At 45.6% G+C, this 22,858-nt stretch overlaps 1 protein-coding gene and 1 long non-coding RNA gene across 6 annotated transcripts in view; one reads left to right on the plus strand and one right to left on the minus strand.

Annotated features, from left to right (window-relative positions):
- Window positions 1-5,305, minus strand: part of LOC144219274 (uncharacterized) — an 82,283-nt gene extending 76,978 nt beyond the window's left edge. For 3 of the 5 annotated variants that reach the window (XR_013331354.1, XR_013331353.1, XR_013331352.1), the window contains exons 1-3: window positions 5,176-5,305; window positions 3,447-3,536; window positions 2,757-2,862 (exon numbers count right to left, since the gene is read on the minus strand). This is a non-coding gene — a long non-coding RNA (uncharacterized LOC144219274). Of the gene's footprint in view, window positions 1-2,756; window positions 2,863-3,446; window positions 3,537-4,076; window positions 4,127-5,175 lie in introns of those variants that run through there. The other 2 variants (XR_013331355.1, XR_013331356.1) reach the window with 2 other exon arrangements.
- RFX8 (regulatory factor X8) overlaps window positions 1-17,433 on the plus strand; it is a 57,770-nt gene extending 40,337 nt beyond the window's left edge. The window contains exons 8-15 of the mRNA XM_077749247.1: window positions 881-994; window positions 1,794-1,944; window positions 4,036-4,094; window positions 5,528-5,684; window positions 6,543-6,637; window positions 9,991-10,105; window positions 12,366-12,682; window positions 17,067-17,433. Of these exons, the coding sequence (XP_077605373.1) occupies window positions 881-994; window positions 1,794-1,944; window positions 4,036-4,094; window positions 5,528-5,684; window positions 6,543-6,637; window positions 9,991-10,105; window positions 12,366-12,682; window positions 17,067-17,198 (1,140 nt within the window). The 3' untranslated portion in view covers window positions 17,199-17,433. The remainder of the gene's footprint in view (window positions 1-880; window positions 995-1,793; window positions 1,945-4,035; window positions 4,095-5,527; window positions 5,685-6,542; window positions 6,638-9,990; window positions 10,106-12,365; window positions 12,683-17,066) is intronic.
- Window positions 17,434-22,858: the final 5,425 nt, after the last annotated feature.

Genomic DNA, 22,858 nt, shown 5'->3' on the forward strand with positions numbered 1-22,858 from the left:
CTCATCCCACTATTGTATTTTTGTTCGGTATCTTTGAGTCTCTTTGGAGATGTCTTCTCTAGAATTAATGCTCTGGTAACAAGATTTCAAATCACACGCTCACCATCAGGTACTTCGAGAGTTGGCTCTAACTTCCTTGGCAGCCTGCATACAGGGGTAGCTCCTTGCCTACAGTCATTGGCAGGTCCTTCTGTCAGGGTTTCAGTGCTTCAAACTATTTGAGCTTACAAAAATCCCCAAAAGACAAGAGTCTTTATTAGCTGGCATCTCGTATTGGCCGTCTGGTTCAATAATAGAGTGTGAAGACTCAACATGGGCAAACATAAAGAAAAGTAAGGAGGCTGCCATTTTGTTCCACAACAGAAGGCATCTACAGAAGTCTTTAAAGAAGGCTCCTATGTAGAATGATACTGGTCCTCTTTTATCACATAGTCCTTGGGTGAATTCTAACTTGGCAAGAAGGAAGCCTCTTTGATTACAGACTGTTACACGTCCTTCTGAGCCAACAAATAATTGAGAGAGTCAGTCAATATACATTCATTCTAAACTGTGGTCTGTGCCCTGTGGCCAGATCTTCATCCTGTTACAATCAACAGGAGCCCCCTTGTGGTCAGAAACAGGCTTCCTTCCAGAAAACTTCATGAAATTTATATTCCATATCATCCCATCCAACTGGCAGTTGCTCTCTGATAGTCTACTGGTGGTATTAGATAGTATTCACTGCTAAAACACAGCCTGGAGGAGCCGATTGGCAGAGCTTTACATTAACTGGGCTAAAATTCATCCCATTATCACTCGGAGCTGATTAAGTATGTAATGGGGGATTAGTCTCATCAGGCACAAAAGGAGTTTTCAGAGGTATGTTCTATTCCCTCATCAGGTGGAGGACTTGCTCACTTCTTTCTGGAAATCTCTGCAGCAAGACACAGCCATGCTTATGTCATTGCCTGATGTGTGCCAGCTCTTTAAATGCTACGATGCGCAGTTGTACAAGGTAAGAAGACATTTGCTTGCCTTTCCTTTCTAGAAATTGATACCAAAAGCTAAGTTAGAACCACAGCCCTCCTGCTCTGCAGTCTCTGGTCCTCAGGCCTCTGAGGATTAAATAATGGTGTTGATGGACCACAGGCCTTTTGATCGTTCCCTAAAACTTGGCTTTTTTTTTTTTTTATTCAGTGGAAGTTACCTCATGTAAAGAAAAAGCCAATACACATGGTGTCCTATGGTTCCAGTGATTACTGAACCCTGCATTGAGTTCAAAGTTCTTTGGTAATTTCAACAAAAGAAGTCTTTTTTAAAATGAGTAATTGGAATAATTGCTTTGGAATATACCTAAGTGCCAGGGTGTTCTGGTTGTTGTTGTTGGGTTTTTTTTTAATTGTCTATCTCTAAAGTGGTTATTATTATTTGGGGATCAGTTATATATAATTTCTGTGGTTCTCCTTAAGCTGGTCATGAACGTTTACCTTTTACTTTTTAGGAAACAATCTAGTGCTTCAAAGTTTTTAACACAAAGTTTGAAAGCCAGAAGCTGGGTTCAGACCTTATATATTTAGATTTGATCCACCAACTCTTGGCTGAAATAGTAGTGTTTCTTAACATTTTGAATCAATTATCAATGTTTTAATATCTTTTTTTAAAACAATCGCATCCTGACTCTACATCCTGCACAGTGAGCAGTGGGAAAGGCGGGTGGTGGCTTTCTCTCTGTGGCACGTCTGACCATGGCCACTTGTAACTACAGGACCCCTACCCTGGCCGGCAGCCACCACATCTTGACAATTCTGTTGTAGGGAATTGAGGACGTTCTCCTTCATGACTTTTTGGAAGATGTTCCCATTCAGTACCTGAAATCTGTCCGGTTATTTAGTAAGAAATTTAAGCTGTGGCTACTTAATGCTTTGGAAGGTTTTCCCGCCCTTGTGCAGATCTCCAAACTCAAAGGTAGGTTACAGTGAAAAAACTGAGTTCTGTTCAGAGTAAGTACATGACGTCTCTGACATTAAAACTGAGGCAGGACACCTCAGGTGTTGGGTGACTCTTCCCCTCCTGCATTGAACTGCGATCTGCAAGGCCTGACCACTTCAAATCTGCTGGGTTAGAGGTGCAGGGAAGGAGCTGGCCTCGCCTCCAGCCCCTGGCTAAAGTGTGCCTTCTCAAACCAACACCCTGAGGGCAGCCTGCCGTCCTTGGGCTCACTGGCCATGCAAGCGGGCCTGACCAGGGCTCAGGCTCCAACATTCTTCTGCCTCTTTGTGCTCTGTGTGGCCTCCCACAAGGCTTCAAAGAATATTGCTCCCTCTTTAGAAATCCCTCCCGTGTCCTTAACTTTCTTATGCCTCTTGGGCCACAGGGGCACTGACAGCTTTGCGGTCTCAGTCTGCCCATTGGCTTTCTAGAACACTTTCCCCTCCATCACGCTGCCAGGTGGTAGTGGCTGAATACTGCTTCCCCAAGGCTGCTTGCCTGCTCCAGGCCTACAATGGCTTCCTTTAAATGCCCGCACTCACCCATGTGTGCGTGACTTGCTTTACAGTTCTGGAAATACCCATTTGCTCCCTCCTGCCTCTGTGAGGTTCTCTACCACCACCAACAGCCTCCCCACCGGGACCCTCCTTTTCCTGGGCCAGCTTGCTCAGGGCTGAGTCTTGCTTTCTTTGCACACTGTTTGCTCCCTTCTCAGAGTGCCCACAGAATGGGACTATGTCTCATTTTAACCCCCCGGCCCTGCACCCCTTGCTGGGTTCAGTACTCACACTGGGAAACTTGATCCCGTGTGAGCCACCTGGATCGTGGGACCATGGCTGCCAGCCAAGAATCAGCAGGGGGAGGTGCTGCAGGGAATGTGAGGTCTGGAACTTGCTGTGGCAGAAGATCCACAAAGTGGGGAGATGAAGCCCCGCTCCAGCTTTGCTGTGGTGGCTTTACCTCTAGCCTTAATCCAACCCCAGGTGCCTTCTGTCCTTCCCAGAGCCTACACCAGAGCGTGCTAGTTGATCATCCTGCCTCCAGCCTCACCCCCTCAGTCACACTCCGCTCCACACCTAGTGATCATTCCACACCGTGATCTGACCCATTAAAACCTTCCATGGCCCCTGCTGCCTGGAATGTGCGCCAGCAAAGTCATTCTCAGCTTGGCCTCTGGCCTCATCTTTGTCCCCAGCCCCCCAGGGCATCCCTCCACGGGTGCTCCTCAGCAACACAAGACAAGTTGTCCCCAAAAGGCCCTTATTCCTGCTCCTGTCTGTGCCTAGACTGCCAACCCCATCCCCTTTCGCCCTCCCCCAACCCTCACCCTCGCTAACTCCTAACTTGCACCTTCTAAGTGAAGCCATCCCTGACACCTTCTTCCAAATGGGCCTCTCCCTTCCCCTGGCACCCACCACACACCCCGCTCCTTCGTTCTTCCCTTCCCCGTGCTGCTCTCGCTCTGCTGGAGCACTTACCTGCTGTGGAGAGGGGGTCTGCAGGTGTGGTGAACCATCATCGGGGGTGAGCCCAGAGAGGGTAGAGGCTGCCCTCCTTTATCCAACAACCTGGCAAACACCCAGCAAACATTTATGGAGCAAACGCGCCACGCGTATCCATCGTAAATATTTGTCAGATGAATACATGCACACATCCCCTTTATGTTTTCTCTTGTCATCCTTTCTTTCCTTGGGTCATTTTTTGAGGACAGCACTGTAGAGATGACAAAGTTGGGGGAACTCAAGCTTCCAAGGCAAAAATCCTCAACTCCTTTGAGCCGGCATATCAGATGCTGGGATTACATCGTGTTATGGTACAAGGGAGGGGGACGGAGGGGAAGGGGGGAGGCCACAGTGGCCCCTGTCAGCCTCTCCTAGCCATTTGGGAAAGGGCCAGAGGGTGGTGGGAAGACCAGGGTGCGTGGAGGCCTCCCCATGTGGAGGGCAGTTTAGGCGGCTATACCCTCCTAGGTAGACATGCATCTGTCTGTGCCTCCTCTTCCCCACTGTGTACATATGACCCTGAAGCTACACTATCAGTAATGGCCATGTGTGTTGTCCTTAACAGAAGTTACTGTGTTTGTCAAAAGACTAAGAAGAAAGACATACCTTTCCAACATGGCAAAGGTAGGTTTCAGCCAATGACAGGAGGGAACAAAGCAGTTTCTTGAAGAGAAAAGTGAAAGCTGCAAGTATCCCCTAAGAGCAGGTGGCAGCTGCCTTTGCAGGGAGGCCATGTGCATCCACTTAAAGGGCAGAGGACAGCCAGGAGGACCTTGCTGGCCACTAACTAGGAAGGCCTAGTGGGCCCCAAACTCAGCTAGAAGCCCACCTCTCAGCTCCCCTCCTCAGAAAGATTCTTCCTGCAGGAGAAAAAGCAGAATAAGCAGGTCAGTGTTCTAAAGCCAGGGGATGACCCCACATAAGAGCAGACCAGGGCCAGTCAGGGTCAGAGGTGAAAGGGCATCATGGCAGAGCCTAGAACAGGCAGACGGAGCCCTTCGGCCAGTGTGTGCTCCCAAGGATTTGTTGTGTCTGGGCTGCCAGGTCTCCCTGCTGGATTGATTGTGCAGTTTCAATGTTAGAGGAAGGCAGAGAAGGGGTGAAAGAAAGATTATATAAGCCTGTGTGTGGGCCGCTCAGGAATCTGTTCTGAAATCCTGTGGACAGCAGATCAGAACAGCACTTAGACTGCTGTTCTGTTCCAGCTCAGCCCCAGCTCAGCAGGAGCTTAACCCTCTCCATCTTTCCAGCACAAACTCTCCCTAGACAGCTCCTCAGGACTTCTTCCCACCTACGTGCTCACAGCCTGTCCAGTTCTCCAGTACTTTCTTATTCCTGGTTGGGTCAACTGGTGAAGGCCCCACAGCAAGGCCTTCATTCCAACCCAACCCAAATGGCAAGTTCTGGAGCCACCCTGCTCTGAATCTTATCTAATTAACACTTCCACTTGGGAAGCTTGACTAACACCCCAGGTGCCCTCAGGCTCCTCAGTGAGATGGAAGTGCTCCTAGTGCCTGCTCTTGAGCCTGGTGTGAGGATGACAATCCCCCAGACTCCAGAATTGTAACAGATTGGATTGGCCCCCTTGGCCAGCTGAGGAAATCAGACCCCAGAGGCTGAGTTCATTGCGCACACCTCCAAGAGGAAAGGACAGGGATAGCTTCTGAGTCCCTGTAGCCACCTGCTGGAACCAGTCAATACTCACTTCTGCAGAGCCATACTTCCCTTGCAGAACCTCAGTCACCTGCTGTGTTCCTCTCTAGAGTACTTTAGGCTCATGGAGTGGGGTGCAGAGAAGAGTCAGGGAGAGGAGGAGCCATGAGAGCCCCGACTGCTATGAGCAGACCACTCAGAATGCTGATTTTCATAAAGACAGTTCTAGAATGTGTGAAATTCAAACACTTCAGTTGTCATTTAGGATTCAGTTTTAAACGGATAATACCCAAATCCACCTCTCTTTCTCTTCAGCAAAAAGTCTTGGTCATTTGGAGGGGGGGATTAGGCAAAAGTAAAATACCAAGATTTAATGAAGTATTATGCTTCCCCATTATCTTTAGACTATGAAAATGGTATTGAAAAACAATAGGAGGGTCAGCGTTTTGAAGTCGGATCTACACGCCATCATCAATCAAGGTGCTTTGGACACTTCCAAGAAAACCCTGCCGAGTAGCTCACGCAGCACCGCTGACCTGGAGACGCACACAGAGATGCAATGTAATGTTCCTTCTGCAGCTCGTGTTACTAGAGCGTTTGGGATATATTTGGGGCTGCCCGGCCATCACTAGTTTATGAATCCTTAACAGAGATAGAACCTACTTTACTCTTTGGTATTATAATTTATCTGCTCACGCACCTCTTCCTGCAGGGGTGAGGAACATCCAAGGGAACACTCCTCCAGGGCCCCCCTGAGGGTCTGCCAGGCTGGCGGTGCTAGTACATGTTTGTTGAATGAATGCACAGATGAGTGTGGTTGTTGCTTCGTGGTATCTCTTTCTGGAAATCAACCTGGAGTAGACACTCAAAAAGGTGAGAGAGCCAAAGGCCGTTCTTTGCTAAGTGCTGGCTGTGCAGGTGCGAGAGCCAAGTCCCAACGTCACACGTGCTGGGGCTCTGTCCTTCAAGTCTGTACTAACTGAGTTTATACCCCCAGGCAAAGCACATCCCTCATCAGCTTTGATGTCCACCACCAGTTTCAAGGACATTAGTAAACTACCCCTTTTGTGAACATGGCAAGGAGGTGATGTCATGTCTGTATCATGCAATGAGCTCACCTCTAGCTGGGTTCTGTATAATTACAAGGTGTAGTTATTATTTCAAAATATTTTCTCCATTTCCACAAGTGACAGAGGTGGTTCCTTAGAGGCAAGACCATATAACTTTGAACTAGTTGACCGCAGAGGTGACAAATCCAGCTTTAGAATTCATGCTTTGTGTTCAGAAGGGGTGTGAGGCCCCAGGGAGTTCCCTTAAACTACTGTTCCCAGTGTGGTCCCCTAGGTTACCTTGTACACAAATACCTACAGTAAAATCCTGCTACTTGGCTCACAATCTTTTTGTTTCTTTTGTCTATAGGTTTAAGCAGTTTGATTTCTTTGCTGGGGACATCCACAGACCTCAGCGTATTCTTGAATTGTCTGTCTTCAAATCTCCAAGCATTTGTCCTCCAGGTATAAAACCATGATTTTTTAAAAAAAAATTTTTTAAATTTATATCCAAGTTAGTTAGCATATAGTGCAATAATGAGTTCAGGAGTAGATACCAGTGGTCTATGGCCATACCACCCTGAACGCGCCCGATCTCGTCTGATCTCGGGAGCTAAACAGGGTCGGGCCTGGTTAGTACTTGGATGGGAGGAGTAGATACCGGTGATTCATCCCCTCTGGATAAGACCCAGTGCTCATGACAACAAGTGTCTTCCTTCATGCCCCTCACCCATTTAGCCCATCCCCTCACCCACAACCCCTCCAGCAACCCTCATTTTGTTCTCTGTATTTAAGAGTCTCTTTTGTTTTGCCCCCTCCCTGTTTTTGTATTCTTTTTGCTTCCCTTCCCTTATGTTCATCTGTTTTGTACCATGATATTTTTTTAAAGGGAAGAAGGGGATGTTGATCATTCCAGTTACATTTTAGCATCAGTGCCCATGACCTGATGAAATGAAAGAGTTTTCTCTGGCCAGAAATGTGTCAGTGCTCGTGTGGTTGTTAAAGATAGGGAAGTGGTGTCTCACCCCTGTAGCAAGGCAGGAATCAGAGGCTGGCACATGCAGGTGTGGTGTTTGTGGGTAAGCATGTGTACTTGGGTGAGCACGTGTGGGCTCAGGTGTGTGTGCAGGTGAGCATGTATGTGCAGGTGAGTGGGGGTGGGTAAATAGGTGTGTGTGAGTGAGCACGGGTGAGTGTGTGTGCGAGTGAGCATGTGGGAGGGTAAGCATGGGTATGCGGGTGAGAGTGTGTGTGTATGCAGATGAGCTTGGATGAGTGTATATATATGCACCAAGCAGGAGTGTCTAGAAGAAGAGGAGATTTTGTCTGGGAAGAATGGTGCTGTTCTGGGTATTCTGCAGAACCCTCTCAGTAAAGTGTCAGGCTTGATTTCATAAAATGAAAGACAAACGGTTTTGGATATGGATGGGCTTGATCCTTCCGGTCAACTTGAAACTTGGGTGTTACTTGAACAGGGAGGGTCCTCTGGCTTGGTTGCTGTCACCCTCTGCTTCCACAGTCACACCGCAAGAGCAGAGAATGCTGTCCAAGAAAGCCACAGCACCCTTGCCCTAGCAGCCCATGGTGTGTGGTGGGTGAGGAGGTGGGGGCTGCACATTTAAAACCGAGACCCAAACAAGGCAGCCCAGAGCTGCCCCCGCTTGACGCATTCTCCTCTGAAGTCTGAGGAGGTCAGGAAAGGCCTTGACGAAGGAGGTGGGATTTAAACTGGGGTGTGGAAGGTGAATAGGATTAAAACAAGCTAAGGGAACAATGTCCGCAGGAGAGACCTGAGCAGAATGAGCATATGGAAAAGGGGGATCTGTCTAGGGAAGAAGCAGCAGCCATCGCTGGAGCAGACTTAAAGGGCCTGTACCGTGAACACGACTTTGGGCTTTCTCTGTTTAAGCCACTCCTCACATTTTTTTTTTCTCTCCCCTTTCCCGCCCTGCCTGTTCTTGTCCGTTTGCCTGTCCTCCCTGTCAAAGAGAAAGGGCACAGACAATACCTGAGGTCACGAAGACTGCAGGTGGCATTGGGCTCGCACACCTCATAGAGAGGAACCAGAACACTACTCAGGAAGGAACTCGAAAGTCATTCCTAACCCTTGGCAGGTGTCTGTTTCTGTTCTTCCTTTCTGGGTGATAATCATTCCAGATCCTGTATGGCTTTTATCCCTCCCCGTCGGGCTTTGGCAAAGCTTATTTATAACAGTGGTAAACGTATTTAGGGCTGCAATGCTGTGGAGACATTTATTCGCGTGAAAGCTTCACCCACAGAAGCTTTCAAGCCTCTGTTCCTTGTTTTGGGTATTCACTCCACCTCTGACTTTAAGCGAGATGAGCCCTCTGAACCAGTAATACCAGGCCTGCCTCAGAGCAGCCGGAGAGGCCCATCCTATGTTAGACCATGTAACACGCTGTGTTTCCCAAGACTCCACCACCGTATCTTCAGCCTTCAATCAATGAGGCATGTAAGAAAAATGGTGTTTTTGTAATTGTGTGCCTTTGAAGGGCTTGTTTTTGTAAAGCAGCTTGGCTGATAAAAAACAGACTATTGTCAATAAAATACTCAGACTGTTAAAATGTAAGGCCGTGAGCATGTGGGAGATGACTAAAAGCTTCCGTGGTTAGCATCTGGCAGCTCGCTAGCGGAGGGAGATGTTCAGCTGGTCACGTGCTCGTTCTCCCCGCTCTTGTGCCGATCGGGCCCAGGAGCAATCTCCGAACATGGGCACCTGAGGTGCCACGTGGGTGGCAAGCGGAGGCATATTCCATACTGTTGAGGGTTTACACCTAAATGTCTATGCAGAGTGCCGGTCACCCGCAGCTACTTCTCTTGATCCTTTTAAAAAGTATCCTTGTGTCTGTGGAGCAGGGCTCCTCCCAGGAGCCCCATTTTAGATGATCAGCAACACTGACTGGGGTGGGGGAGGGACCAGAAGCCAGGAGGGGAGCGGGGTTCATATGTTCCCAGAGTCCCAGGGAGGGCAGAGGAAGGAGAGCAGCAGTGATGAGAAAGGGGATTCCTTCATTCCTAGACAGTCTCAGCATCTCCTCCTCAGAGACATGTGGCTAAGCCAGTGGGTGGTCCACATATAGAGGAGACTTAGGAGGCTTCGGGGCATTCATTCGGACATATGCATGCGAGATTCATATGATCCCATGGGTGTGTAATTCATTGCAAGTGTGGCCCAAGGCAGCTCCCAGTCTGGATAGTTTCTCAGCCTGCCTGTGGAGGCATCTCACCCGCACCTGGTTCAGTGCTATGCAGGCTGTCAGCTGGCCTCGGCTCTGTGGGCCCCACGGGGGGACCTGCTAGTCCTTGGGTCATTCACATGATGCAGTGGCCAGCTTTGTGCTTTCCAAAATCTGTGCTGTTACTTTCATCATTACGGGATTCTGTGCCTCTTTTTCACGCGATCCGACTTGCCAAGGATAAAACAGCCGCCATCTCTCTCAATGGCTGCTGCCAGGTGGGCTTCAGAGAGGCTGCCCCTGCAGGACTTCTCTGTTATGCTTCACAAATGACTTCTTTCATGGGGCTAAAACAAAAAAATGTAGGCCAACTCCCCCCTGTTTCCTCTTCTCCACCAACTTCAAAGGGCTCTGCCCTAGAATCATCTCCATAGGAGATGCCGCGAGAGCAGATATAGGCCAGTGTGCCTCTGCCTCCCTGCCTGCCCTATCATTTCTTCTTCTTCTCCTCCTTGAGCCACTTGGGAATGTCTCTGCATGACAGCTGTGCACACTGGAAAATACGATCTTCTTGATTGTGTCATAAACCCCAGCATTTTTTCCCTCACAAAAATGTAATAGCCAAGCAGAAACAAAGAAGAGTTTATCAGACTGGCCGCCAGCTTCCAGCTAAGGTGGAATTTCCTTCTTACCACCGTGAGCAAAGCCATGACCCTCTGCCACAGAGATAGTTTCGGTAAGTCGGACAATACAAAACATTTTGTATTCTACCCTTTAAAACTGTTATCATAGCATAAGTATTCTCCGTGTTCTACATAGAACCCAGTCACCTCCTTTTCACCTTTTAAAGTAAAATACAACATAGACACAGAAAGTCATACAAAGCCATGACAATCATTTTTTAATGGCAACATGATAGTCCATCAAACAGACCATGCTCCCCCTCATTTTTTGTTTGTTTGTTTTGGTTTGTTTTAAGTAGGTTTCAAGCTGAACACAGAGCCCAATGTGGGGCTTGAACTCATGACCCTTAGATTAATACTCAGACGCTCAACCAACTAAGCCACCCAGGTGCCCCGCCTTTGTTTTTGAATTCTGTGCTTGGGGCATGTTGAGGAAAGCATCCAAGGAGCCAACTGAGATAGAAAAAAATGGGTTCTTCGGGGCTCCCATGTTTAAATTTCATGAGTAACAATTGATGGTCAAATGGATGGTCTTTCTCTGTCAGAGAAGGTCACGTCCATCCCATCTATGGCAAAGATGGAGCGTAGGAGAGCTGTTGTAAGGGAAATTCACCTCTGAGCCCTCCAGCCCCATGGAAAGAATCATTCACTACAACAGCTATTTATTGTGTTCCTACAAAGTCCCAAGCGCCTTCCCGGGCACTGAGCATACAGCAGTGGAAAGAGTCTCCAGCCCTCTGAGCCTGCACACTAATCCGGGTGAGGAATCCCTGCTCCAGAGAGCTGCCAGATGTCCTGGCAGAGAGCAGGTGGCACAAGGCAAAGGAGACAAGCCCTATGGTTGACCAGTGTTGCCAACCCTCTGGAGGGTGGCTGCTGTCTGCTGCCATGGAGGTGACACCCACTGGTAATGAGACTTCACCCTTTAATGAAGTCCAGATGACTCTGCTTTATGCTAATACTCTCCCAGCACAAAGTGATGGCGCAGGGCTCACAGGCAGTCAGAGAGTGAAACCCAGCCCTGAAGCTGTCGTCCCCTCCCCCAGTACACCTTCTTTGGGTCCCTGTATGAAGCCCAAGAAAGTATTTACACTAGTTTTTCCTCTTCACATGGTTACGTGGGCCAGGGGGGTGTTGGTCAGGCTTATTCCAGGTGGTGCCAAGCCATCCCATCTTACCCAGATCCTTCAAGGAAAAACAAACATTGGATAAGGCTTTGATATGGACAGAAGTTGGCTTGAAATGGACAAAAGGCATTGAAAAAGGTTGAGCGCCCTGGTCCCCAGTTATCTGTGTCTTTCATTGTGTTTGAGTTATTTTACAACTCTATAACGTGTATCCAACTGATGGTAATGCAAATGACCCTCCAGGGAAATATGCAAACTAGCTGTGTCAGGTGGATGCCATTGATTACTGCCCTGAGGACAGGTCTGTTGAATTAGTATAAATACTTCACTGTCTATATATGGTCAATGCTTTGAATTCTCTTTGAACCAGTTGCAACATTTTACTAACTTCCTCTTTAATAAATGACACACGAGCTCTTTGACACCCGTTCATTTTACATCTCTATAAAGAGTCATGGTTTTACCTTCATTAAAAAAGTATCTTTTAATGATAGCAATAAGCCAGATGCCCCTCCCCCACCCTACTCCACCCCACTTTTCAGCCGAACGTTAATTATCTTTTTCTTTTCTGGAGGACCAAAGGCCTTGGGATATGGAATGTTTGGCTGAGTCACGTGCCCTCCTGTCTCCCCTGCCTGTCTCCCTGAGGGCAGCCCTGGCAGCCTCGTGAAAGAATGCCAGCCAGCTTCCCTCCCCCACTTCCCTCACCAGGAGATGCAGCCACACAGACTGCAAGGAGGGAAAGGCAATGCTACGTTTCAAGCCCTTTCCAGCCTCCCAAGGGCAGCTGGCTCCCTTCCCCACTCTGCGTCTGCATCTCCCATCCTGTCCCTTACGGGCCCCATGTGCCAACCACGGGAGGCCGAGGGGCACACTCTCCAGCTCTGGGAGCGGCATCTCTTTCTTGTGGAATTTGCTTTTCTCCCACCTCCCACTGGATGGCTTTTAAGTTCCCCTCCATGGCTCAGACTGTTTAGCTCTCGGTGCTTTCTGACCAAAGCCTCCTTGGCCGGGGTTCATGGGTATGGAATGCCTGCCCAGGGCCCCTCAGGATCTGCTCTAGGAGTGACAAGGTCCCAGTACACGGGAGTTGAAAGCCCCAGAAAAGTTGGTAGTTCCCCAGGGATCTGTTTATTTGTCCATCTGTCTATCTAATTATTCATTCGGGCTTGTTATTTCCGTGTAGGCTCCTGGCATCTGTTTCATTTGCTGCTTCTGGAATATGTGATTCATATACTTCAGTCATGCATTGAAGAGGAAGAGGATGACGACGACATGGGAAATGTCGAAGAAGTGCTACCAGATGACCAGCCTCTTGTCCAACCAGACCAGGCACCTTTCCACCCTCCAGATTCTTCACCAGTTCAGGAGCATGACAGCCCATGTGTGGATCCACATCGGGTGACGCTGGAGCACATAGGCCAAAGCCGATGTCCCATGGGTGTGAACAGTGTGTTTCTCAGGGTCCTGGGCTTCCTGGTGGACACTGACACGGGCGATAAGGTACAGACACAGGGGCAAGCTTGGCAAGGGAAGTAAGAACTATCACATGGTTAGGAAACCCATGAAGATCTCTCCGTCCAAACAATGATACACGGTTCTAGACTCATCTTTGCTTCAAGAGATTTTCACCAGGGGTGGTTTTAGTAGTTTACCTGTTAATCACCGGTCAGCAAACATTCGTGGTGCATCGACATGTACCAGGCACACGTAGAGGTGTGGAATATTTGGATGGCCTGGGTCTTGCCTTGCCAGAGCTTACCAGGCATGGTTGTGATGAAATTTGGAAGAAAGAATGCCTAAGATATCTTTGGTGCAAAAGGGTGATTTTATTATAGCATGGGACAGGACCCATGGGCAGAAAGAGCTGCACTGGGATCGTGAGGAGTGACTGATTATATACTTTTTAATTAGTGGAGGTTAGGGATAGGGTACGTCTCGGGAATTTTGAAGCAAGATTTTCAGGACCTTGAGGGGCTAGCTGCTGTTAAGATGAGGTTACTGTTAGTCTGTAATAAAACATAAACATTAAGGCACTAAGGCAGCCATGACTTCATTGAACAAGGTCACACTGCATGTTTCAGGTGTCTGTCCATGGGCGGCAAGCTGTAAGATTTAGCTTAAGCTACATTCCTCTTGCCTCTGTTTTCCTCAGCAGTTAGGCTAACTGAGCCAACTAAACTAAGAGGCAAGCCCTGAAACCACCTTTGGCATTTGGGATTTTGAAAAGACGGAATTAGGGTACATCTTAAAAGATACAAAAATAAGAATTGCTATTTATCTAACACCTGCTATACAACCTTGTTATACGTTATCTCAAAGCCATACAGCCATGCAGCAAAGTATCTGCCCTTATCATTTTCATGCCATGGCTCAGGTAAGTGAGGCTCAGAGAAGCTAAGTGACTTGCAGAAAGTCACACAGCAAGTAAGTAGTGGAATGGAGATTGGAGGCCTAGCCTTCCTGATGTCCAGTCCATTCTTATCCCACAACACAAGATCAGAGGAAGGTGGTCCACGCCCCAAGGAGAATAGGACACAGCTTGCAAAGTTCAGAGAGGGGACCTTAAGTGCCAGAAAGAGGAGCCAGACTGAAACTCCTCCGTTTCAGTTGAGCAAGCAACTGAAACTCCTCCATTGCCTGGAGTAGCGGAGGGCACCTGGTGTAAAAAAACTGTTTTAGTGCTAATTTCTAAAACTTCTATACACATGTTTGGACGTTTAGCTACTTTGCATAGTATTTCTTTTGCACCTTCAATTTCCTTCCCCTTTTGAGAAGATGAGGAGTTAAGCCGAGTAGGAGATCTCTGCAGGGGCGTTGCCCTTCACCTGAGTTAACCGTGGTCTTGACCGTGGGAATGAGTCACAGCCTGAAACTCTTCAATGCCCTACAGTCTTCACAATAACCAGAGCCTCCCAGGGACCTTTCCTTCCTGAATAAACCCTCGTTCCAAGTACCCCAGAGTGCAGAGAACCCTGGTATTGAGCACTACTCAGAACACCATATTAGACAAAAATAATATGAGCCAGAGTGAAAGAAATGCATGTCAGGTTTACAAATTCTCTGGTTTTGGTCTTTGTTTTCTTATCTTGCAATGGCAGGTTCATATATCCGGTGGTCTTTGATGCTGTTGGTGGGGTAGATTCAGATGCGTACCTTTAAATAAGAAACTCCCCTCCTCTGTGAGTGTGTATGTGAAGCAGGCATGACAGATAGGCATGAAATAGTGACCTACTGGCCTCAAATCAGGGACCCAATGGTGGAGGCAAGGAGAGCTGGGCCCCATTAGGAAAGGAACAGCTGGGGACACTTAGGGCATCACTCATGAGCTGGTATTTCAGGGCTGCTGGTAGAGAGATGGCCCTGTTAGACCTGAAGAAGGGACCAGTTGGCCAGGCTGTGCCCGGGAGAATGTCTTTCCCTGCACCCAACCCTCTGGACGAGATGCCCTGTCCTGGCAACAGGGCCTTGCAAGGGCTGCCCAGTGGGAAACCCACCTGAGTACACTCTGGAACATTCTATGAAGTCCTAGCAGGACAAGGAATTGTGCTGGACATTCAGCTCCAAGTGTGCACATCTCTCCACTCACTGGCTGGGGAGAGAGCTAGGACTGTAGGCAATTTGACATGCCCCTTGGTCACCAGGGTAACCAGGAGTAAACTTTGTGCTGGGCATGTAAATGCATCATTTCAACAACACAACGAGACGTACCATCATTGCTCCCGGTTCACAGATAGCATAACTGAGGCTCATGAAGGGTTGAGTAACATTCCCAAGGTCACCTCACTAGTTACTGACAGAGCAGGGATTCAAACCTTCATAGATCTCCTTACAGAAGTGTCTCTTCCTAGCACCCTCTCTCTCCCCAGAAGCTGCTGCCGTGTGCTCTAATTCCAAAAGCATTGACAGGAATACATTAAACATACCTTCAAGTCTGATGATTCGGGAACATTAAGTGGACAGTCTAGTACGTAACTTCCTAGACAGGATTCAGATTCCCCCATCTTCCACTTCAAGGCTGAGAACCTTGAGCAAATGGCTTCATTTATCTATTCCTCAGTTTCTTTATCTACAAAATGGGAATAATACTATCTAATTCTGTAGGGCTATTATGAAGTTTCAATAATTCAATCATTGTAAAATTCTTGGAACATAGTTAAGTACCCATAACAATTAGTCATTATTATTAATTCTCCAATGAAACCTCCTAACCTGAGCACCTTTCCCGACACCCTACCCAATCCTCTAGCACCTCTGAAGTTCATTGCAGTGGGACCTGACCTATATTTAATTGGTGGCAACAATAGAGCAAGACATTAAATACTTAATTGAACTACATAATAAAGCAATACAGGCAGATGAATGTCAGATAATCCAAGGTAATATGCATTAGAGATTAATTAAATCTGCCTCTGTTTGTGCATGTCTGCTGAATTAGCTATAATGACTTAAACACTCTAACACTGAAAAGAAAGTTACGCTCACCTAATTTTTATTGCATTCATTATTCAGCATTTGCACTCATCATCAACAAAAAAGCACACTCTCTGTGTCCCATCTGCAATCATCTGCCACGAATTAACGCCCCAGCGGCACATCTGTGGCAGCCTCATTCGTTGAACAATTTAGTGCCGCCCTGCACCTATGATAACAACCGAAGTCAGCATTCCGGACTGCCGTATCCATATGCCACTCTTCCACATTCTAGCAATGTGCAAACTAGGAAGGTGCCAAGGAATGTTTAAGAATAAAGTAAAAAAAAAAAAAAATCACACCGATATTAAATAAGAAATATTCTTTTTTAAAAACACTACACAGTTTTCACTTTAGGGCATGTACTCAAGGATTAAAGCATAGCAAAAATATTTAAAAACAAAGGACTCTAGCTCCAGGACAGAGCTACAAACAATTTTTTTGAGAGAAGAAAAACATCTGGTTGGGTGCTGATGGTTATTGTCAAATTTAGGGAGGAAGAGTAAGAAATATTTTCACTAATCTTGCATCTGAAGTTGTCATGTGCCCGTCTCTGTCAAAATATATTGAATTATGGAGGCTTGGAGGGTTATGGATGAAACCAGACCAAGAAAATACATCTTTGTCAGTTTGAAAGTAATCATGTCCAAGGATTTGCTCATCTCCCAAGTACCATTGGAGCTAAGGGAAGGAAGCAGATTATCCTTGTTTCTCTGATAGGAAGACGCACTCAGTGAAGTTAGATGTATTAGCCGAGAGCAGGCACTTAAGCTAACATCAGAAATCTGTGAATCTCTCAAACCTCTTACTACCCAGCTGAGTGTTAAATTAACCAATGACTATTTTCATGGTTCCCACCCCCACCATCTTATTTACTGTACTGGCATGCTTGATGGATGGTGGAGGGAGCATCTATGTGGGAATTTGAGCCAAGAATACAGGGATTGGTCTCCATCTGGAAAGCAGCCACAGTGATGAGCATTACAACCACATGGAGCTCCACGGACATTTCATACGTTTCTTCCTGAGTTTCACAACAGATCCACGCTCTCCCGTGCCCTTAATGGGAGAGTGTTGGCTTGATCTCAGGGTCAAGGTCCCCAACAGCTGCAGGCCCATTCCTTTTCCTAAAGACGGCCCACCTGCCTCACCCTCCACGGCTCCTCTCTTGCACCACCACAGGGTTGAGATTCCCTCTCTGAAGTCCTCACCGGGCCCTGAGCAGTCCTCAGAGAAACTGGGATCTGTAGTAGTGGGATAAATAAATGCAGTAAATAAATGCAATAAATAAATGCAGGAGCTACTGGTCAGGTAGGGTGAGGGCAGGGTAGAGGAATTCAAATAGTGGGTCTTGCAACAGGAAGTCATGTAACTTCTCTTTTTATCTTTTCCTTGTAACCGGTCCCCCTTGCAGCTCATCCAGGTATTGTTGGAGGACAAGGTCGCCGAAAGCGCCGTCGAACTCAGCCTTCCTGTGGGACAAGAGGCCCTAGTAACCCTAAAAGATGGACAAAAATTTGTAATTCATGTGTCAGATGTACCCTAAAGCTCTGAAAATGTTTTCTTCTGGGAAGGCAACGCTAATACATGAGACGATTTATTAGAATAGGACAGGAGAAAACAGATTTTCGCCCTTAAAAATGTATGAAACGCTAAAGCTTTTGTATTGATAAGAAAGAAGATTTTATGTACATAATAGAGGTAGCATTGTCTGTTTTGTGTTTATGTGTGTTTCAAGGAGTTAGTTTTGGCAAATCATATAAACTGATTTGGAGAATATTTTTTGCTTCTGTTGCTTTTTTGCAGGGCTTTTCAAGTATTTTTACTGGGGACGTATCAGAAGAGAAGTTTGGGAAATCTTATGAGTAGAGAAATGGAGAGATCTCTAGCAAAAGATAAAATTTGAAGAATACAAATGGGTACAACCAGTAAAATGCCAATGGTAACATTTTTCTTCCCTTTGGTAGTGCCCTGATTGAAACAGAATTTGTGGAAAGATCTCCTCAAGCAGTAAGGAACAAAATGCAATTTCATACCAACCTTTAGGCTTATGCATTGGCCCATTAAGAACATTCTTAAAGTGGAATCGCATTTGGAACCCAACAATCTCTGCAACAAATGATGATGCCCTGCTTTGAGTCACTTTTTATTTCTCTCTTTGTTGCAGAATCCTAAGAAATGTTGAAACTAAGACTAGATCATTCACTGTTAAAACCAGATCAATTTTTATGTAACTGATTATAATATTTAAAACGAATTTAACAATTCATGCTTAACATGGTTTCTGGTATAAGAGGAAATGGAGAATAGTTTATTGATCTCATGTTATATAAGAAATGGATTAAATTTCCCTAAATGCTTAGCAATTTTAAAGAAACATGAGAACTGTGTCACTAGATTTGTTAAGAATTATGCATCTTATCTCATTACTTAAGCTCTCTGGGAGTAATTGTTTACCAAAGAATAACTCCAAGATATTCCTTTGCTCACTGCTCAGTGACCTTGCATATCATTCATTTGCTCACATGTAAGCAGACAGATGGGAGACTGAGTCAAGGAACAAAGGTAGCAACAAGACGTATTAGTCTGGGAACAGAGTGAATTTTATTTGCATATTTTGGGGTAAACTGATTAGCTGAGAGCTAGCAGAGCCATTTCAAGCTATTCAGTCCTTGAAAAAGCCAACCAGGTTCATCAAAGGCCAACAATCTGAATTGCTGATCTCTGGGGTTGGAAGTTAGGGTAGATGAGGGTGGGTAGTAAGAAACGGGAGAGGAAGGGGCTTCTGGGACCCTCATAGTGTTCCAATCTGTCATTCAAGTGTGTTCACCCTGTGAAAATGTGTCACAGAGCTTATGATTTGATTTAATTTTCTGCTTTATGTTGTGTATGAAAATGTATTTTTTTACATTTACTTATTTTGAGACAGAGAGAGTGCACGAGCGGGGAAGGGGCCCAGAGAGAGAGAGAGAGAATCCGAGAGAATCCCAAGCTGATAAACCCTGCACTGACAGCACGGAGCCTGACGTGAGACTCAGTCTCACCAACCACGAGCTCATGACCTGAACTGAAATCGATTCAGACACTTAACGATTGAGCCACCCAGGCACCGTGAACATGTATTTTTTAGAGACAGAAGGCATCACAACACATTGGGGATAGCATTGGAGGTTCCTGGTGGGAGAATGGCTAAGAAGCACACAGAAGGATTTCAGGAGAAAGTGAGCCAGCTTGGAAGGCCGTCAGGGCCAACAAGCACCCATGTGACAATGGAACCACACCTGCCTTGTACGTCTCTGTTTTTCCGTTTCCATCCACCCCACTGACCACCTGACGCAGGAGGCCGAGCAAGAAGAGAGAATCTCCCCACATCCATCTCCCTCACTACAGGCCTCAAGATCCAATACAGTTCTCAGCCAGGACAGAGGAGAAGCTTTTATCCTTAATAAGGTTTGATGTTTTGATGATTACACTGGATTGGGCATTTTAATCACTCATCAGAGATGGTTCTTGTTTCTTTCATGGCAAATTATGCTCAGAGACTGATTTTGTCTTTGCCAATAATTTATTTAATGCAAGTTCACTGTGGGAATTATAATTTATAATAATAATATGTCACAAGCCAATAGCATACAGGATAATGTCTCTTCACGAGCCAATCAAGAAATAATAGAGTCCAAACCAGATAGATTAATTATACTACTGTTCCAGGCCAAGGGGAGATGAAAGAAAAAAGGGCCAGATTTAATTGAGGTGTACCTTTCTGCAAGTTGGGTCTCAGGAGAGACGGCTTAGCCACCCAAGAGCTGACGGCCTGCTGGCACAGATTGAAAGTACCTTGTTGCTGGAGCACAAAGCTAGCAGAGTGAAGAGGCTGGTGTTTATGGGCAAGAGGATCTCTTTCATGGGGCCGTTGCATGGTTTGCACCACCTCCAGCAAGGACTAGCCTCATCATGGCAGGAGCTGATGTCCCAAGGTCTCCAAAGAGCTATTTAGATCAGCCAAGAGTAGCCTTGCTCAGACAGAACGCTCTTGGTAAGTCTTCACAAATTCTTGGCATTAAAGGTTTCACATCTATAAGCACTCAGTAGCACAACAACTTGGGGGACATCATTCTGACATGGCCTCCCCCTAAGATCAAGACAACTGCACTTAAGCCGTAAAGAAGTGGATTTGAAATCATAACAATGCACAACAGTTGTTACTATTGAAAGCAACTGGTGGTCAATTATTTGAACGTGAACACGAGCATAAATAGCCACTGCCTCTAGCCCCTTCCCCAAACCTGGGTTTTTATCCAAGAGCCAGAAATAATTCATAGAGCAAGTGACAAAGGTTGTCCTCTGCTTGAGCCATCTGTCACTTCACAATTTCAGCATGATAAACTAATCCTTAATGGCTTAAAACAGCCACAATGTATTTATTATTCCTTACAAGTCACCAGGTTGCTTGGACGGTTACGCTGATCTGGGCTGGACTTCGTGAACCTCAGCTGGGCTCACTCAGCCATCTGCCACAGAGGCAATCGTATTTTCTGAAACAGTAATTTGAAGTAGAAATAATAATGAGACCCTGTACAAACAAATCTTCCCAGGGCGCATCACTGTTGTCAATATGGTGCTTGCAGAAAGACAAGCACATCAAATAGCACATGGATCTTGGAACATTAAATTTGCACTCAACGATGATGTAAAATTGGAAACCTACTAATAATCTGGCAGCAGACAGATCTTGTAAATGCAGAAGTTTGATTTAAAATGTATAGTGATGTGTTCTGACATTAAATATTTGTCATGTGTATTCTTTTACCAGGAACTCTTAAAGCATTGGGGATCATCAACAGGCAAATCCCTGCTCCTCAAGAGTTTATACTCCTGGTAGAAGACCAACACCGAAGTAGATAACAAATAAAACCCTGATATCTTAGGCAGTGATTACTAAGTATAATAGTAAAAATAACACCCAATAAGGGAAATCATGATGGTGAGGCAGGTGTTACTTCATACGGGGTTCTCAAGCAAGGTCTCTTTCATAAGGTGTAATCTGAAAATTAGATCTTAGGGCGCCTGGGTGGCTCTGTCGGTTAAGCATCCGGCTTCAACTCAGGTCATGATCTCGTGGTTCACGGGTTCGAGTCCTGCATCGGGCTCTGTGCTGACAGCTCAGAGTCTGGATCCTGCTTCGGATTCTCTCTCTCTGCCTCTCTCTCTCTCAAAAATAAACATTTTAAAAAAATCTGAAAAGAGATCTGAAGAAAGTAGGAAAAAAGAAATTGTGAGAGCCTCCTGAAGGGTAGGAAATTGAGTAGCACTGCCAGGCAGCCCCAGCAGCCTCTTGAAGTTAATGGCCATGAATTTAAAATGATTAAGGGATTTAAAATCAATATTGGTGTCCAGAAATTTGGCAAGCTAGTTTATTTGAACTAACTCATCAGGTGAAAACAGCTATACGTGTTGGAAAAAATATAAAACGTCTTCTTAAAAGTATCAAAAGGAAACAAATCTCCAGGTCAGAACCTAAGAGAATGTGGAATTTTGTGTGGCAAGCTAAGCACCAAGGCTGCTTTTTCCAATCCACACAACTTTGAGCTTCAGGTTTGAAGAGAGCAGTAGTCAAATACCAGAAGCCAGCCAGGGTAGGAAGTCTAATAGTAGACCTCATAAATTGGAACATCCAAAGTGCTATACACTCCAGGTAAAGGTGAGTAGGAAGCAAATGTGCCCCTTCTTCCCACCCCATCCTCACTCCCCATGCAGGAGGTGACAAATAAATTCACTGAGTGTATCAGGATCAGGAGAAATCTGTCGCGCTCTCTTCTCCCTTTCTCCCAGGCCCTAGCAACCACTCGTTTTATTGACAAATGAGATTTTATTGTATGGATATACCACATTTCATTTATCCATTCATCATCATTTGATGGGACATTTAGGTGGTTTTCCCATAATGGAAACATGAATAATTTCATTTCCACTTGAATAATGCCTCTGTGAACACTGATGTACAAGTTTTTGTGTAGACATACCTTTTCATTTCTCTTGGGTATATATATACCTAGGAATGAAACTGCTGGTTCATATGGTAACTCTATGTTTAGCCTTTTCAAGAACAGCCAAACTATTTTCCAAATGGCTATACCATTTTATATTTCCATCAGAAATGAGTAAAGGTTCCACATTTTCACCAATATCATTTGCCTTTTTGATTATAGGCATCCTAGTGGGTGTGAGATGGTATCTGATTGTGGTTTTTATTTGCATTTCCCTAATGACTAATGATGTTGAGCATTTTTTCATGTGCTTATTGGCCATTTGCATATCGTCTTTGGGAAAATGTTGGTTTAGATCCTTTGCACATTTTTAAATAGGTTTGTTTTTGTTTTTGTTTTTTTGTAATTGACTTGTAGATGTTCCTTGGATATTCTGATTACTAGTCCCTTGTCAGATACAGGATTTGCAAATGTAACAGTAAATACTGCAGTATGTCTCTGTAACAGAATTTTTTACAGAGCCAAAACTGCTTCATCACACCTAATAAATAAAACAACATTCTTTCATATCATCTAAGACTTAGCCCACATTCAGATTTCTCTACTTACCTCAATAATGGCTTTTAACAGTTGATCCATACCTTGTACTTCATCTTATGTCTCCTAAATATTTTCATATCTATAATCATACACTTATAATTTTTTATTCCATTTATTTGTTGAAGAAACTGGGTCATTAGTACTATGGAGTGTTCCACATTCTGAATTATATGGCTTGTTCCATTGACTCTGTTTCTGTTATCTAGAAGATAAAATAGAAGCTTCAGATTCAGGGCAAATTTTTTGTTCAAACACTTCATAGAGAGCACTGTACACTTCCTACCTGTGCACACTACTATATCACATCAGGCAATACTTGATGTCACTATAAAAGGCTAACTATTTGTGTTCCTCTAAAATCCATATGTGATAGCACTACACCCCAGTGTTTGAAAGTGGGGCCTCTGGGAGATAATTAGGATTAGATGAGGTTATGAAGAAGGAGCCTTTATGATGGCATTAGTGCCCATATAAAAAAAGAAAAAGAGGAAAGGCCATGTGAGAACACAGTGAGGTGACGGTCTACAAGGCAGGAAAAGAGTCCTCACCAGGTATCGAATCTACCAGCACCTTGATCTTGGACCTCTTAGCCTCCAGAACTGTGAAAAATGTCTGTTGT

This window comes from Crocuta crocuta, unplaced genomic scaffold (genome assembly GCF_008692635.1).
Source record: "Crocuta crocuta isolate KB4526 unplaced genomic scaffold, BGI_CrCroc_1.0 scaffold118, whole genome shotgun sequence".
Lineage (NCBI taxonomy): Eukaryota > Metazoa > Chordata > Mammalia > Carnivora > Hyaenidae > Crocuta > Crocuta crocuta.